Genomic DNA, 15891 nt, shown 5'->3' with positions numbered 1-15891 from the left:
CAGGATCCAAAAAAAGACTCCGGCTCATCATATCTGTGCCAGCATCCATCTGTAATTTCCCTCGCATAAATGACCTAGTTAGCGCATGTTCGAGCATTGGACTGTGCTTCTGGGAAAAGCTTTACACTTAAAAACCACAGAGCATGCAGACATAAGGATGAGTATCAAACAAGCATCTGTAGCTCATCAAAATTTGAATTTGTCTGTGCATGGTCACTTTATGCACCCATAATGACAGATTACCCAAGAGTTACATCAGCTCTGAACAACAAGCGGAGTTCAAATATGTGGATCAGGCAAAAAAAAAAATTTAATTCTCATGTTGGCATTACACTAGTACGCAGGTGTGGCCATTCTGGCAAGCGTCAATACAATCACACCTACATGTTAGAACAATGACAGATGTGCTGGAGAGCTGATGCAACACTCGAGTTATGGAGTTTTCATACACACCAATGCACACAGAAGCGGCGTCTGAAAAGGCTCCAGTCTATTACGGTGTATACAAATGTACTGAATTGGGTGTCCACCATTTTCTAGTAGTGTCTGAATGCTGATGTTCATTCCAATTTGTCTACTTGTATTTCTTTTTCCTACCCTTTTTCCTTTTGTTTTGGGAAGAAAAAAAGAAAAAAAAAAAAAAAAAAAAAAAGTATATACACTACACGTATGCAAGCTTTGATACTTACTATTTTGTCTTGTAACAAACTGTTCATGTTTATTTATTTCTATAGCACTTGTAAATATATGTCTAGTAAATTGAAACTGTCCAGCTTTCAGAGTTGAAGTTCACTTTAGATCAGTTCAGCGTGGTTTAGTTTTCACAGCTATGTCCAAACAGTGAAGAGCAAATCCATCGATGCGCAGATCCACAAGTCCCAAACCAAGCAAGCTAGTGGCAAGGAACCAATTGACAAAAGTGAAGGAAAAAAAAACCTCTAGAGAAACTCCGCTCAATCAGGCACGACCATTTCTTCTCTGGCCAAACTTCTTGTGCAGAGCTGCAGTCTAGGCACTGGAGGCTGGAGAATGCGGTCCATCATGGAGACGTGGAGTTTTATGGACTCTTTTTAGACATGTAACAGTCATCAGCATCTAAAATCCTTAAGTTTTTAATTTTAACGCATGTACATTTATAAAAGCTCTCATTTTTATTAGGTCATCTTTGCATCAAAAAAAAAAAAAATTATAATAATAATAATAATAATAATAATAATAATAATAATAATAATAATAATAATAAAACAAAAACAAATGACCGCTTGGAGACTGCATTAGAAATGCCTGTTATATGTGTGGGACAGTAAATTGTGGTTGTTCTCTCTTCTGGCTAAAGTTAAAAGTTTTATACAATTTTACCCCCTTCTTGATAACACCATCATTGAGGTTTTCCCCTCATAGGAGCAAATACGAATGCAAAAATCTCATTTGTTGTGCTCTCATATTTCATATGTAGATTGTGTCAAAGCAGCTTCACATAGAAGTTCTAATAAATTGAAACTGTCAATCCAGTTCAGAGTTGAATTTCAGTATAGTGTGGTTTAAAATTTCACTGCCAAAAGTCCTAACACCAAAGAGCAAATCCATGGATGCGCAGCTCCACAAGTCCCAAACCAAGCAAGCCAGTGGGGACAGTGGCAAGGAACAAACTTCACCAATTGACGAAAGTTCAGGAAAAAAGGCTCAGTTGGGCATGAACATTTCTCCTCGGACCAAACTTCTTGTGCAGAGCTGCGGTCTAGATACCCGAAACTGGAGAACTCTATGGTCCTATGGATTTAAGACATGTAACATCTATAAAGACATCAGTATCTAAGCATAATTCTTTTAAGATGCCTGTACATTTATAAAAGCTGTCATTTTTTTATTTTTTTTTCCATCATGTAATATTTGCATCAAATCACAAAAAAAAAAAATAAAAAAATTACTGCTTATAACAGGCGTTTCTAATGCAGTCTCTATGTGTGGGACAGTAAATTGTGGTTGTTCTCGCTTCTGGCAACAGTTATGTTTTATACAATTTTTACCCCCTTTTTTCTGAATGTCTTGATAACATCATCATTGAGGTTTATTCCCCCCTCATAGGAGTAAATACGAATGCAAAAATATTATTTGTTGTGCTCTCCTATTCACCGCGTTCTAAGTTTACCCGACTATGATGATTTCTGGTGCTTAGAAACCCAGAAAAGTGAAAAGGCACAGTGCAGAAACTACGCAAACCTTACAAATGAGGAAAAAAAAATCCCTTTAAAAGTTGTGACAATTGGCAGTATTAATTTCTCTAAAATAAGATAAAAATGGAACCAGGAGACTTTGATAAGAGAATGTCACAAAGCCCATTTTAGAACTGACATAACGTAGTTTGCATAATTGTTCATTGCTTTGAAAATGAAAATGAAATCTCCATGCGTTTGCAAAATTGTGCATTCAAGTGTTAAATGACCAAATAAGTCTTCACAAACCTTCAAAATGTTGTTGCAAATGAAATTACACAACATTAAAAAAATAAAAGCAGGTTTACATATCATTCAAATCATTTACCAACTCTCTAAAACTAAAACAAGGCAGACTGACGGTTAAAGCTTTGAACCTTTTTATTTTTGATCAAATTCACAGATAATACACAACGTGTTGTGGACAATAGCCCCTTCCACACAGTGATACCGGTAAATATCTAGAACGGCTTTACAGGTAAATTAGTACAAAAAAAAAAAAAAAAAAAAGGTATATTTACCTTAATTACAGAGTTGGCATTAAGAAGGAACATAGAAACGTTATCTGACCAACATCTAGAAACTAATTGTGTCTGGACAAATATTTAAAGGCTTTTGTTTTTCATAAACAGCGCGGATGTCAATGCGTCTGAATGATCTGATTGGCTAAAGTAGACATCTTGCGTCAGCACGTTCTAAGCCTGAACGCGCTCTTTCTGGCAATTTTCCCTCTGCGTTCACAAAGAGCAGCATACTGAAATTACAGGTAATGTTACAAATTCTCTTTCCAGGAAATTACGGGAACAAATTTACCTGTATTTTCAAAAAGGGCCTGTTCACACATACAGACCTTTACAGAAAACCACCGGTAATTTTCCGTAAAGGTCTGTATGTGTGAAAGGGGCTAGTAATAGCGATTCATTAAGAGTGTGTAGCTGGCATATCTGAACATCGAATTTCTTGTGTGGACAGAAGACCAATTACAGTAGGTAACTTTGGAAAACTACGATTTGAGACTAATCAATTCTCAAATACAATTTAACAATAGAATATTTGGGGAGTTGGGACACAACCTGACTGAACACTGCCTTCCCTACAAAACATTGATTACATTTTACCCACAATACATACTGATTTTAAGCATTTAACCAGAATTGAAAAAACATTTCCCAAAATCCAACGCGAGGCAGCAAAACAGCAAGATAAGAAAAAACAGCTGAGGTAAACACCAAAAGTGACAAATTTCATTCATAATTTTTTTCCAGGTTTACCTCAGGAGGCACTCAAGGACACTGGAAACCCAGCAAAAAAAAATAAGGAATCTTCGTTCACTTAAATTTTTTTTAATTATTTTAATTTATATTCTTTATGAAAAAATATATGTGCCAGTTTTTGTTTTATTTTTGAAATATATAAAAAGTAAACAAGCATGACAGCCTGGCGTTTTTAGTCTCTGTTCTAAAATATAATAAATATGAGAAATTGGTGAATGACTGACCAAATGTAGTAGTTTCAGATAAACTCACCGCAGGACGTCTCGTCGCTGCCATCCGAACAGTCCATGTCCCCATCACATTGCCACACAGATGGGATACACCTGCCATTTCCACACTGGAACTGAGACTGCTCACATTCTGCTCGGGAGCCTGGAGGAAGAAAGAGGCGCCATCGGTCAGTCTGATAAGGACTTGCATATCATATTGAATTTGGGGTCATTCTATATATCGTTTAATATCGTGAACCAGAAGCTGTGATTGTTATTTTTGTGGCATTGTGACGCAGTTCCTAGAGAAACGGAATTTTAAATGAGCAAACAGTGGGCATGGCTTGTTTTTCCAGTAGTGGGCATGGATTGTTTCTAGTAGTAAAGTAGGCATTTCATTCAGAAAGATTGGGAAAGGAGTTTTGGAAAAGTTATTACAACCTAACAGACTCCTACTGCTCACCAGTTCTGTTAGTTTTCAAAACAGTTTGAGCAGCATTAGCCATGCCCATTACCTCAAAAATCACATAATCTGATAAACTAACTGAAAACATCAGGAAGTGCATTTTCAGATTTCAATTAAATATTAGAAGGGCTATTTTTAACTATTTTTGTTTTCTCAAATGACATACACCAATGAATTATTCACCACAAGACTAGAAATCTGAGCTAACAAAATCATTTGGTTAGTTTTGATTTCTTGGGGACTTTAAACTTAACAGGAAGAGGGTGGAGCTTCAAAGCTGCACCTACTTATTATAATTCACCATGGACCAATTGAAAGTTTAAAACGGTTTAACAGCTGAAATGAACTTTATAGGAAAAAAGTCAGTTTCAAACTACTTAAATTTACTCAAAATAGTTTTATTTTTAAAATCAGGACATTAAATACTATAAAACACACAAAAAAAATGATTCTAGCACAAAGAAACAAAACTTCTGGAAGTCTTTCCAGAATATTTTCTCCAGTTGCTGAAGCACATCGACATTAAAAACAAACAAGTGTTCACCCTGCCTTAAAGCGCACCATGGCATGTTTTGTTTGTAATGTAATCAATGATATATCCATCATAGACAACACATTAACATCCCTACTTATCCTGCCTTGCTTGAATATTTAAATCTGCCAGTAGTAGTAGTAATTGCGATAACCGTTTTCAAGGTATACCATGGTTTGGAAAAGTCAAGGTTTTAAAATAGTCAAAATTTTCTGCTTTACCGTTCCTAAGGTGTGTACGATTTTATTTAAGTTTTTTTTTTTTTGTTTAGGACAGCAGCATCTTCAGCACAAAAGATATCTAAAGATGCTCTTTTAAAAATCGTAAAAAAAATCTGTTTTTGAAACAAAAGACAGAAGTCAAGGATTCATTTAGCCCGACACGTTTACTCTTCCAAAAGATTTTAAATATTCTCAAATTAAAATTTGTATCCAAAAGGGAAAATTTTTTTTGTTTTTTACCCAGACATTTAAAAAGAATATATGTTAGAGCAGTAATCATAATACCGTGGTCAGTGAAACGGTGATCTTTTTATCCAAGGTTATCATACCCTCAGAATCTTATTTTGGCCCATGCCTATGTAGTAGTAATGATAATTGTTACAAAGGTTTAATTTTGCTAGCGAACATTGCTACGCTTTACGTGAATATTTAATCGAATAATCCACAGAAAAAAATGTTTTGGTAATCTACAAACAAAGTATGTCCATTTGCTCCTGCATTTGGAGTGGCAGTCCTTCTCTGATGACGTCAGTTTGATAGCTTTAGCCACGATATTCCTAATCGCACCCCTCTTGCCATTAGTTTGTACAAGGGAATGATGCACAAAAAGTGCCACCCCCTACTAAACATTCGATTGGATCACATGCTGAAAAAATAAAAATTTGAGCCTTTAATCCCATCAATGCATCTGCCATTTTAAGTCCACTTAAAGCCATTTCTGCCATTTTAATTTACTCATTGATAATTAGACGATTTTATGTAGAAGGCGGGACTATTACACCATATTGTGTTAAAACTTTTTTTTTATTAATATGCAACGCGTGCACATTCTTTGTAAATAACATGGCCAAACTGAGCCAGGTAATGAACATTCTTGCTAATTTGTGTATAAATCCCAAGTTGAAATTGCAAGAGTTCATGCAATCAGTTTGAAGACATGAGACTCTCAGCATTGACATGTTATAAAAAAAAAAAAATGTCATGACCAACAACCAAAACATTTTGATAGCTAGCAAACCCAAATATTTAATGCAATATGATTATAGTTTGATCAGAGACCCAAACATACAAGCATATTTATAATGCTCTGAGGAAGATCTGACTAAATGCCCACCAAAAAGCTACAAATTGGTATGAATAATAGACCGACGGGCACACTAAAGGAAAAACTGCCATTAATACTTTTTTGGAAAAACTAATGGCCTTTAAATATATCTTATTTCTTCTTTCCAGCTCTAATACAAATTATTTTCAAACCGCTAAATAACACCACCAACACCACCAATCCCATAATACAACTGTAAATGTCTGAATGACATGGTGTGCATGTCATTTGAATGAGAGACGGCACAGATGTCCTTTAAAACAATGCGGTCACTTCATGAGCACCACTTCCCCCTTTTGACATCTGACATTACCCAAAGTCAGCCGCTTGTATGTCATTCCCTCCATTCAGTGGAAGATCTATCCCCTACCGGGACAGGAACATTGTCAATGCTAATTAAATCTACACCACTCCAACTTACTCAAAATGAAAAATTGAATTGGTAGAGGTCTCTAGACTAGCTGTGGCCTTTAGGTTTCCAGCCTTACACTTGTCTTACAAGCTGTGCACATGTAAGACAGCTGTTCCTGAACTCGATGGCATTTGAGAACCATATCACCAGCTGTGTAACACTGGGATTTAGGAAAACAACTCTGTATGACATTACTCACTTCCCATCGGTGTAATGCTGAATGCACAGTTTATAGAACTATGGCTTTGTAAAAGCAATAACCATAGACCATATATTCTTTGGTTTAAAAATACAAGAATCTTTTTACAATTCAAGACTTAAGAATAATTTTTAGCAGTTTAAACTTAAGGTTGGTTATCAAAACGTATAGAACCCAGTCAGAAATCATACTTTTACTAAATTAACAATAATCTGAGGCACAGAAAATAAAGGATTGGAAACCTGCATTTTTAAATAAGTAATAGTCAAAACACGTTCTATAAACTAAATATTGCTTTAAAAATATTCACAGTTATATTTATACTAGCTTAATACAGACAGGACAACGACCAAGTCCTCATAAACCACCTTGAAGTTTTAATACCTAGGTCATATTCATGTCCTTACACAAATCTGTCCTCATATACCACCCAAACCAGTGCACACAAACACACACACGCAGAAACACTACATTAGTTTCTTCACAATGATATCATGTGTAATAAAGCTGCACAATGTATCAAAAAAGAAATGTTAACACGATAAAAGTATATGCTCACAGCATTTTTTTTTTTTTTTCATTTTTCTGTGCATACGATTTACGAGCAACTTACATTTGTTCTTGGAGTAATTTTTTGCACAACTTTTTTGGTTCACAAGAGTTTTTCAAAGCCAGAATTGAGGACATAACTACTGAAGAAATCAACTCATCTTTATTTCTGCATTGATTCGGAGACTTTCAAAATGCGTCACTATTCTCTCTGGAACTGATTCTGAGATTAATGTTTAACAGCAGATGGTGCTCTAGGCAAGTTTCTAGCACCAGATGGCACTCTAGGCTAGCTTTAACAGCAGACAACGATCTCTCTATGATAGTTTTTTTTTTCTTTTTCCAAACAGCAGAAGGGGCTCTAGGTTAGTTTAACAGAAGATGGCATTCTATGCAACTTTTTTGTCTTTACAGCAGAGGACGCTCTAGGCTAGTTTTAACAGTCAATGCTGCTCCATGCGAGTTTTTTTTAATACCAGATGGCTCTCTAGGTTGTTTTAACAGCAGATGACGCTCTGTTATTATTATTTTAGGCTTGTTTTTTTTTTTTTTTTTTTTTTAAACAGCAGATGGCATTATAGGCTAGTTTTTACAGCAAGTGACGCACCGGACTAGTTTTTAAACAGCAGACAGTGCTCTAGGCTAGTTCTAGACTAGTTTACAAACAGCAGATGATGCTCTGGACTAGTTTCAAAGGCAGATGATGCTCTGGGCTAGTTTTAAACCGCAGTTGACGCTCTGGGCTTGTTTTGAACCGCAGTTGACGCTCTGGGCTTGTTTTAAACCGCAGTTGACGCTCTGGGCTTGTTTTGAACCGCAGTTGACGCTCTGGGCTTGTTTTGAACCGCAGTTGACGCTCTGGGCTTGTTTTGAACCGCAGTTGACGCTCTGGGCTTGTTTTGAACCGCAGTTGACGCTCTGGGCTTGTTTTGAACCGCAGTTGACGCTCTGGGCTTGTTTTGAACCGCAGTTGACGCTCTGGGCTTGTTTTAAACCGCAGTTGACGCTCTGGGCTTGTTTTAAACCGCAGTTGACGCTCTGGGCTTGTTTTAAACCGCAGTTGACGCTCTGGGCTTGTTTTAAACCGCAGTTGACGCTCTGGGCTTGTTTTAAACCGCAGTTGACGCTCTGGGCTTGTTTTAAACCGCAGTTGACGCTCTGGGCTTGTTTTAAACCGCAGTTGACGCTCTGGGCTTGTTTTAAACCGCAGTTGACGCTCTGGGCTTGTTTTAACCCGCAGTTGACGCTCTGGGCTTGTTTTAAACCGCAGTTGACGCTCTGGGCTTGTTTTAAACAGCAGTTGACGCTCTGGGCTTTTTGACGCTGGGATTTTTATGCGCATCTCCAAAATGAGCATTAAAATAGGTGGGTGGAAACGTAAGGCTAAGGCGAGAAATACTGCTTGGTCATTAAAAAGGGGAGGAGACCAACAGAAACTCAGAGTTTAGGGAATAAAACCTGCTCCTGACCAAGTTAAAGTTATCTCTCTTTCAGAAACAGGCTTGACTTACCCTGCTTTCGAGTTTAACAAACCTGCCATTTTGAAACGAAAAATACAGAACTTCTCTAATTCCAGGGTTAAAATACTCAGTTTTCAGTTAACCTCCTTTCTGAAACGGGCCCCAGATGACGCTCTGGGCTAGTTTTAAACAGATGACGTTCTGGGCTTGTTTTAACCGCAGATGACGTTACGAAGCTAGTTTTAGCAGCAGATGACGCTACTAGGGTAGTTTTAACGGCAGATGGCGCTCTAGGCTAGTTTCAATAGCAGATGAAGCTTGGCTCAATTTAAAAAAAAATGGCAGAAGATGATCTGGGCTAGTTTCAACAGCAGATGGTGCTCTAGGCTAGTTTCAACAGCAGATGAAGCTCGGCTCGTTTTAAAATGACAGAATATGCTCTGGGCTCATTTTAAAATGGCAGATAATGCTCAGAGCGTTTTTACAGCAGATGATGCTCTAGGCTAGTTTTAGCAGCAAATGACGCTCTAGGTTAGTTTTTTAATAGCAGATGACACTGTAGGCTAGTAGGATAGTTTTTAAATAGCATATGGCACTCTAGGTGGTTTTAAAAAGCAGATGACGCTCTAGGTTAGTTTTCTTTTTATTTTAACAGCAGATGACATTTTAGGCTAGTTTTAACAGCAAATGGTGCACTAGACTAGTTTTTAAACATCAGATGGCAATCTGAGCTAGTTAACAGCAGATGATGCTCTGGGCTAGTTTTTGGATCACTATGCTTGCCTTTTAAAAAAAGATGGCGCTCTAGGCTAGTTTAAACAGCAGATGGCACCATAAACCAATAAGTGCTGGTATTAAAGTGATTTATGAAAGTTGGCTTTTATGTCAAGAGAATATATGTAAATAGCCCACTATCAACACTTTTGTAATTCACTTAAACCTTTCCCAAGTTTAATGACTATGCGTTTAATTATACAGCACCATCTGCTGGTAAAAATTAAGCTCAGAATTGATTCAAGAGAGAATAGCGATTGATTTTGAAAGCTAAGAATCAATGAGGAATTGATTTTGCAAGCATTTTTTCACCACAGCTCTATCAGCATATGCACTAAACTTTAGATATATGGTCCGATCTTATACTTTCTCATAAATCAAAAGGCATTTTTAAAATCAAACATTTTGTGGATCTTTTTCTAAAGTATAAGTTTAGGCACCAGTATATTTTAAAAAGTATTGATTTATCATTGGTATGTTTATTTATTTATTCTTACTTTTTTAATGCCATATTAGCAGCTGTGGCTATATTCACGGCAAAACCTATACTAAATATACAATATATAATATGCAATCATATTGGTTTCTAAATAAACATTCATTGTACAAAAACATACAAACAACACTGTCAAATACAATCTTTTAGTTATTGATACATATTCCAATTCATTTACTGGTATTTATTAACAACAAACGAAAACATTGCCAACCCTGTTTATACAAATACAAAAACATCTGCCAAATAATAATAAAAAAGCTACCAATTAATTCAAAGTGTGCATTATGCAAATCACTTGTCAAGTAATTCTTAGGTAAAAAAATTAATAAATAAATAAATGCTGCACTCACATAGTAAACATTACTCACAAAAAAAAAAACATTTCCAAGGCACCTCTTTTAAGAGGTGAAGACGTCTTGCAATATTTGAGCCTACTAAAAGAGTGCACTTGTCAAGCTTTATTATTTCATATCTCTGCAAGTAAAACATTTACCACAAGACTTCAGAAGCTCTGATTCATCAGAATATTTAATGTTTGCTTCATCACTGACAGATGCTGAGAATGCAGAGGCCTTCATCTAAAGCACTGCAGAAGGACCACTTCAGCAGTGACCTTAAATCCCAAAACTAAACCATCATATCAGCATTTCACCTTCCCTTGAGAAACACGAGCAGTACTTCAGATAAAACTCATTTATCTTTCTCAATTACACTAGTGGTATTAATTACAACTAATATGTAATTTAGCAAACACTTTCATGCAAGGAAATTGACAGCAACTCGTTACAAGTGAGCGGAGGCCTTGCTCACTGTCACAACAGTGACGAGACTTTCCTGTTTAAACTGTAGAGCATGGCAAACTAAGATCAAGGGTTTAATTCCCATGGAATTTATAAACTGATATGTGCACCTTAATTGTAATGATGGTTGGTAGGGCTGAATGATATTGGGGGAAAAAAAAAAAAAAAAAAAAAAAACGGATTTTGTTTTTCTGCAATACATTTACTGCAAGGTATACAAGATATAAATAAACAAAAAAATATTAAAAGCATAGACGAAAACAAAATAGTTAAAAATAAAACTGCACTTTATGGGTTTTAGCCAACATCCTTTCCAACCCTAAACTACGACTAAGCCACAGCCTCCCCAATCTGCCATTATGCAAGTGTAAAGGCTAGACTGTGAAAATTACAAAAACTTCAACCAGTCACCTATATTTGACACGGTTATTAGATTGTCCAATAAATAAGATTGTGAATTACAAAATAAAAAAAAATAAATAAAAAAAAATAAATAAAAAAAAATGCGGTCGAATTTATAAACTGAAAATGAATCGTATGACAGAGAACTTCTCTTGCAAGGTGGTAATTTCACTAAATTTCTTTTTTTTTGGGGGGGGGGGGGGGGGGGGGGGGGGGGGGGAATTTCATAAAAAGAAATTGAGACCAAAGTCTACCCTAACCTAAACATGCTGTAGTCAGAATAAATTCATATGAATATATACTGTACACATTAGATCATAAATAAGCTACCAATACCCCAAAACAGTTACAAATTCACAGGAAAGTGTTGGTGAAATCAACGTCTAATGAGGTTACAGCTTGACATTGTGTGGATGTTACCAATATGACTATATGTCTATCAGACGTTAGATTTTGGTTGCCATACTTAAAGAGTAAATATCAGTATTAGACGTCAATATGACGTTGGTTTAAGATGTTGGCTCGACCTTTGATTTTGGTCACTTTCCAACACAACCCAAAAAAATCAACAAAATATCAACATCATAATTGGATGTCAAAATAAAATTGTCCTTAGATGCAGGCAACTTAAATCTAACCTAATATTATTGCCTTATAACGCATGTCTGCTGGGAGGCTTCTTAACATGAAACATTTATATAAAAAGATTGTGTTCTTTAGGTGCACAATCAATTATGCAATCCTCCAATGACTCAAAAATTTCAACTCTGGTTTAGGACTGTAGTGTGAAACGTCATTTCATGAATAACCAGGATTAACTGTTAATCCTGGGTAAATTATGAGCAGTGTGATCAATGTCCAAAATTTTGTTGACCTACAATGACTCAATAAAAAAGTACTCAAATTAAAGGGATAGTTCACACAAAAGAAAATAAAGTAGAAAACCTGTAACCAGTGGCATTCATTGTAGAAAAAACAACAACAACAAATACCATGGAAGTCGTATCACATATATATTTTATTTAATACCATGTCAGCTACAACAGCAACTTTCATGGCATAAACATTTCATACAAAAAAAAATAATAATAAAATAAAAAAAAAAAATTTAAAACACAAGTGAATGCATAAATTAGATAAAATTGAACATTAATATACGATACAAATTAAACTCTAAGAATTAAAAGTCCTGGTGACACTTCACCATGTAAGTCAATGGTTACAGCTTTCTTCAAAATATCTTTTGTGTTCAACAGAAAAAATAAAACTCAAACAGGATTGGAAATGAAGGATGAGTAAATCATGTCAGATATTTTTTTGTTTGTTTCTGTTAATTTTCTAGTTCCCACAACTATATTTTACTATATCTAGAAAATAAAGGGTCTTTTTTGTTTGGTATTGATGGATCCGTTAAGAATTACAAATCACTTGCATCAACAAATGCTTCTCCATAGTGAAAAAAATGCTTAGCAAATTATTAAAATGAAACCGATGGCTCTTTAAAAGGGATTGTTCACTCAAAAACAAAAATGTACTCATTTATTCTAACTCAAGTAGTTCCAAACCTTTGAGTTTTTTTAGTTGAATAAAAACATTATATATTTTTGAAGAAAGCTGAAAATCTGTAACCATTATTATCCACAGTAGGAAAATCAAATACTACAGAAGGCAATGGTTAAAGGTTTTCAGCTTTCTTCAAAATATCTGTTGTGTTAAACAGAAAAAAATAAACTCAAACAGGATTGGAAATGAATGAGGAGTAAATTATGTCAGCATTTTCAGTATTGGGTGAACCATCCTTTTTATTCCAGAGAACTGATGCTTTATATTGTACATATAAGTGCAAAATCAGTGCATCTCCAGCAGTCTTTCATAATACGCAGACAGTTTAAACAGTTGTAGTGTCTTTAAAATTAATGAACTATTATGAATCTATTTATTTAGGTTATTTTAAAGTCACAGTTCACAAAACTCGATTTTATTCACTTAAAAAGGTCTTTCTTGCTTGGTATTGATGGATCTTTTAAAAATTAAATATCACTTGCAGTGGCACAGTAGACATGCAGTACAGGTGAATTGGGTTGGCTAAATTGTCCGTAGTGTATGTGTGTGTGAATGTGTTGCGGCTGGAAGGGCATCCGCTGCATAAAAAACTAATTCTGGATGAATTGGCGGTTCATTAAGCTGTGGCGACCCCGGATTAATAAAGGGACTAAGCTGAAAATGAATGAATGAATGAATGAATGAATGAATGAATGAATATCACTTGCATCCACAAAAGATTCTTCATAGTGAAAAATTTATCAAATTATTAAAAATGTTAGCCATAAAGTAAAACAGATGGCCCTTTAAAAGGGATGGGTAATCCAAAAACAAATATACTCCCTTTTTATTTTTACTCAAGTAGTTGTTGACCACACACACACACACACACACACACACACACACACACACACACACACACACACACAATCCTTTTTACTTCATAGAACTGTTGCTTTATGTTGTACATACAAGTGCTAAATCAGTGCATCAACAACAAGTTTTCATAATACGCAGACAGTTTAAATTGCTGTAAACATTTGTAGTCTCTTTGAATCAATGACCTATTATGAATCTATTTATTTAGGTTCTGTTAAAGTCAGTTCACAAAACTGTATTATTTTTATTTACTTAAAGGGTTTTTGTTTGGTATTGATTAATCCTTTAAAGATTACTAAATAACTTGCATCCACAAAAGGTGAAAAAAATGTTTATCAATTTATTAAAATCTTAGCCACACAATGAAATAGACGGCTCTTTAAAAGGTGACAGTTCACCCAAAAACAATTTAATCACTATTTATTCTTACTCAAGTAGTTACAAACCTTCATGTTTCTTTTGTTGAACACACAAACATTATACATTTTATATCAATATATACACTACAGAAATCAATGGTTAGAGGTTATCTTTCTTCAAAATATCTTCTTTTGCGTTTAACAGAAGAAAACTCAAACTGGTTGGGGAAGTGGAGCAAGAGTAAATGTCAATTTTCCTTTTTGGGTGAACTAACCCCTAAATCTATATAAAAAATAATAATAATAAAATCATCCTAAGAAATGAAATTCTTTAAAGAACCTAAAAATGTATAGCCAAAACTATTTTGGAACCTGTTTTATGACAAATGTATCATCGGAGGCAGGAAGTGCAAGCAAACAAAATCATCACTTTAGATCTTGAGTGTCAAGTAAATAAACATCACATTTTCTTTTATGGGGAAAACAGGGAAAGAGCCATCCGTTCATCCATCCAACCGCTCAAAAGAAGCAGAATCATTAATTCCTTTATGGTTCCCACGCATAATGCTCGCATATGATAGCAATCAATCAAAAACGCGTTACGTGAACGCCCCCTTTGCGTTTCTCTCCTGTTTTTTTTTTTTAAATGCAGGAACGCGTCATAATAACGCATCGCTTGGAGGTTTGCTTGCATCAGTATGACATACATATCAATTCTTAATCTCCCCCAAAGCTAATGCACAATCCAAGCGGACCGCTGCTTGAATAAAGGCTCGCATATACACGTTTCACACGCGCTCCAAGCGGAGTCACCTGCTTAATTACCGCATCCAAACACGCCTCGTTTCTGGACCGAGCTGAACAGCGTGCGAGATGATTAGAGAAAATTCAACAAACAAAAACTGCAAATTAATAACAGAAATGTTCATTCTTAATGGAACTGCTCGATTAATATATGCATAAACAATCAAACACAAGCAGACATTGCGCAGATTTAAAAACGCGCATACTTTTATTATAAAAAGGAAACCACTGCAATCAAATGAATAAGTGTAAGGATATAAAACCTTCCATAATGTTCAATGTACGGATGATTGTTCCCATTTTCAAGGCCCCATACATTTAGACGCATTTTAAATAAAGCGATCGATAAAGCCAGCCAAACATTTGGTTTTCCAGGCATAACATCTACGCTAAATTATTTTCCCTTTCATATAAATGTGCCATTTATTACCAGGCGGCACAACCCCCCCCCCCCCCCCTCTGAGGAAAGATTTAGATTGCAACACTGTATCCACAGAACGCGGCATTGTTCTATATATGATCTGCCCATGGCAACCATTGTTACCATCCTCGTTTAGAACACTCACCGCGCGAAAATCCCCACAGCTGAAGACATACTGGCAGGAGGAGAAGAAGCCCCAGCATAGACCTGATCATTTCGCGTTAGAGCTGACCGCCGGGCTGTCTGTCTGTCTGTGGCCTCGTCCCTGATATTGTAACACCGCCGATATGTCTTCGTGGGACAAACGAGGGAAAAAAATCCCCAGCGCGACCCGCGGGCTTTTATCTCATCGGGGCTGCTTCCCGGTCAGTCTCTCCACGCAAGGCAAACGGTCATAAAACCGCAATCCATGTCCTGATTGAATGATCTCGTGAACCTGCAGCGAATAACCGCGCTACTGCTGAACACAGGCGTGTTTTTTTCTCTCCTTCAACATGTCATTTACACACTCTTAACCCTTTGTTTGCCACATTTTCCATTGGCTTGCATGTTCAGCGCAGTCTCTGTGTGGCGTCTGAAAATTACTTATACGGCGTTAAAACTAAAATACAGATGTTTAGTCTGTGTAGATTTCAATCAGTTTGGAATGAGCTTTATATCTTTGGTTCTCAAATATTTTGGAGCTTTTAAGTTTGATAATTAGTCTATAAAGATGTGAATTCTTATTAATTAGCATCAAAACACAACAAATATAAAATTTAGTATGTTCAC

The 15891-nt window shown here is 35.8% G+C and overlaps 1 protein-coding gene across 5 annotated transcripts in view; it reads right to left on the bottom strand.

The window, feature by feature from the left end:
- vldlr (very low density lipoprotein receptor) overlaps positions 1-15605 on the bottom strand; it is a 52088-nt gene extending 36483 nt beyond the window's left edge. For all 5 annotated transcript variants that reach the window (XM_056467072.1, XM_056467071.1, XM_056467074.1 and 2 more), the window contains exons 1-2: positions 15266-15605; positions 3740-3859 (exon numbers count right to left, since the gene is read on the bottom strand). In XM_056467072.1, the coding sequence (XP_056323047.1) occupies positions 3740-3859; positions 15266-15335 (190 nt within the window). In that variant the 5' untranslated portion in view covers positions 15336-15605. The remainder of the gene's footprint in view (positions 1-3739; positions 3860-15265) is intronic.
- Positions 15606-15891: the final 286 nt, after the last annotated feature.

Source organism: Danio aesculapii, chromosome 10 (assembly GCF_903798145.1).
Source record: "Danio aesculapii chromosome 10, fDanAes4.1, whole genome shotgun sequence".
Lineage (NCBI taxonomy): Eukaryota > Metazoa > Chordata > Actinopteri > Cypriniformes > Danionidae > Danio > Danio aesculapii.
The sequence above is the reverse complement of the archived record's forward strand: the minus strand, read 5'-3'. Positions and strand labels throughout refer to the sequence as shown.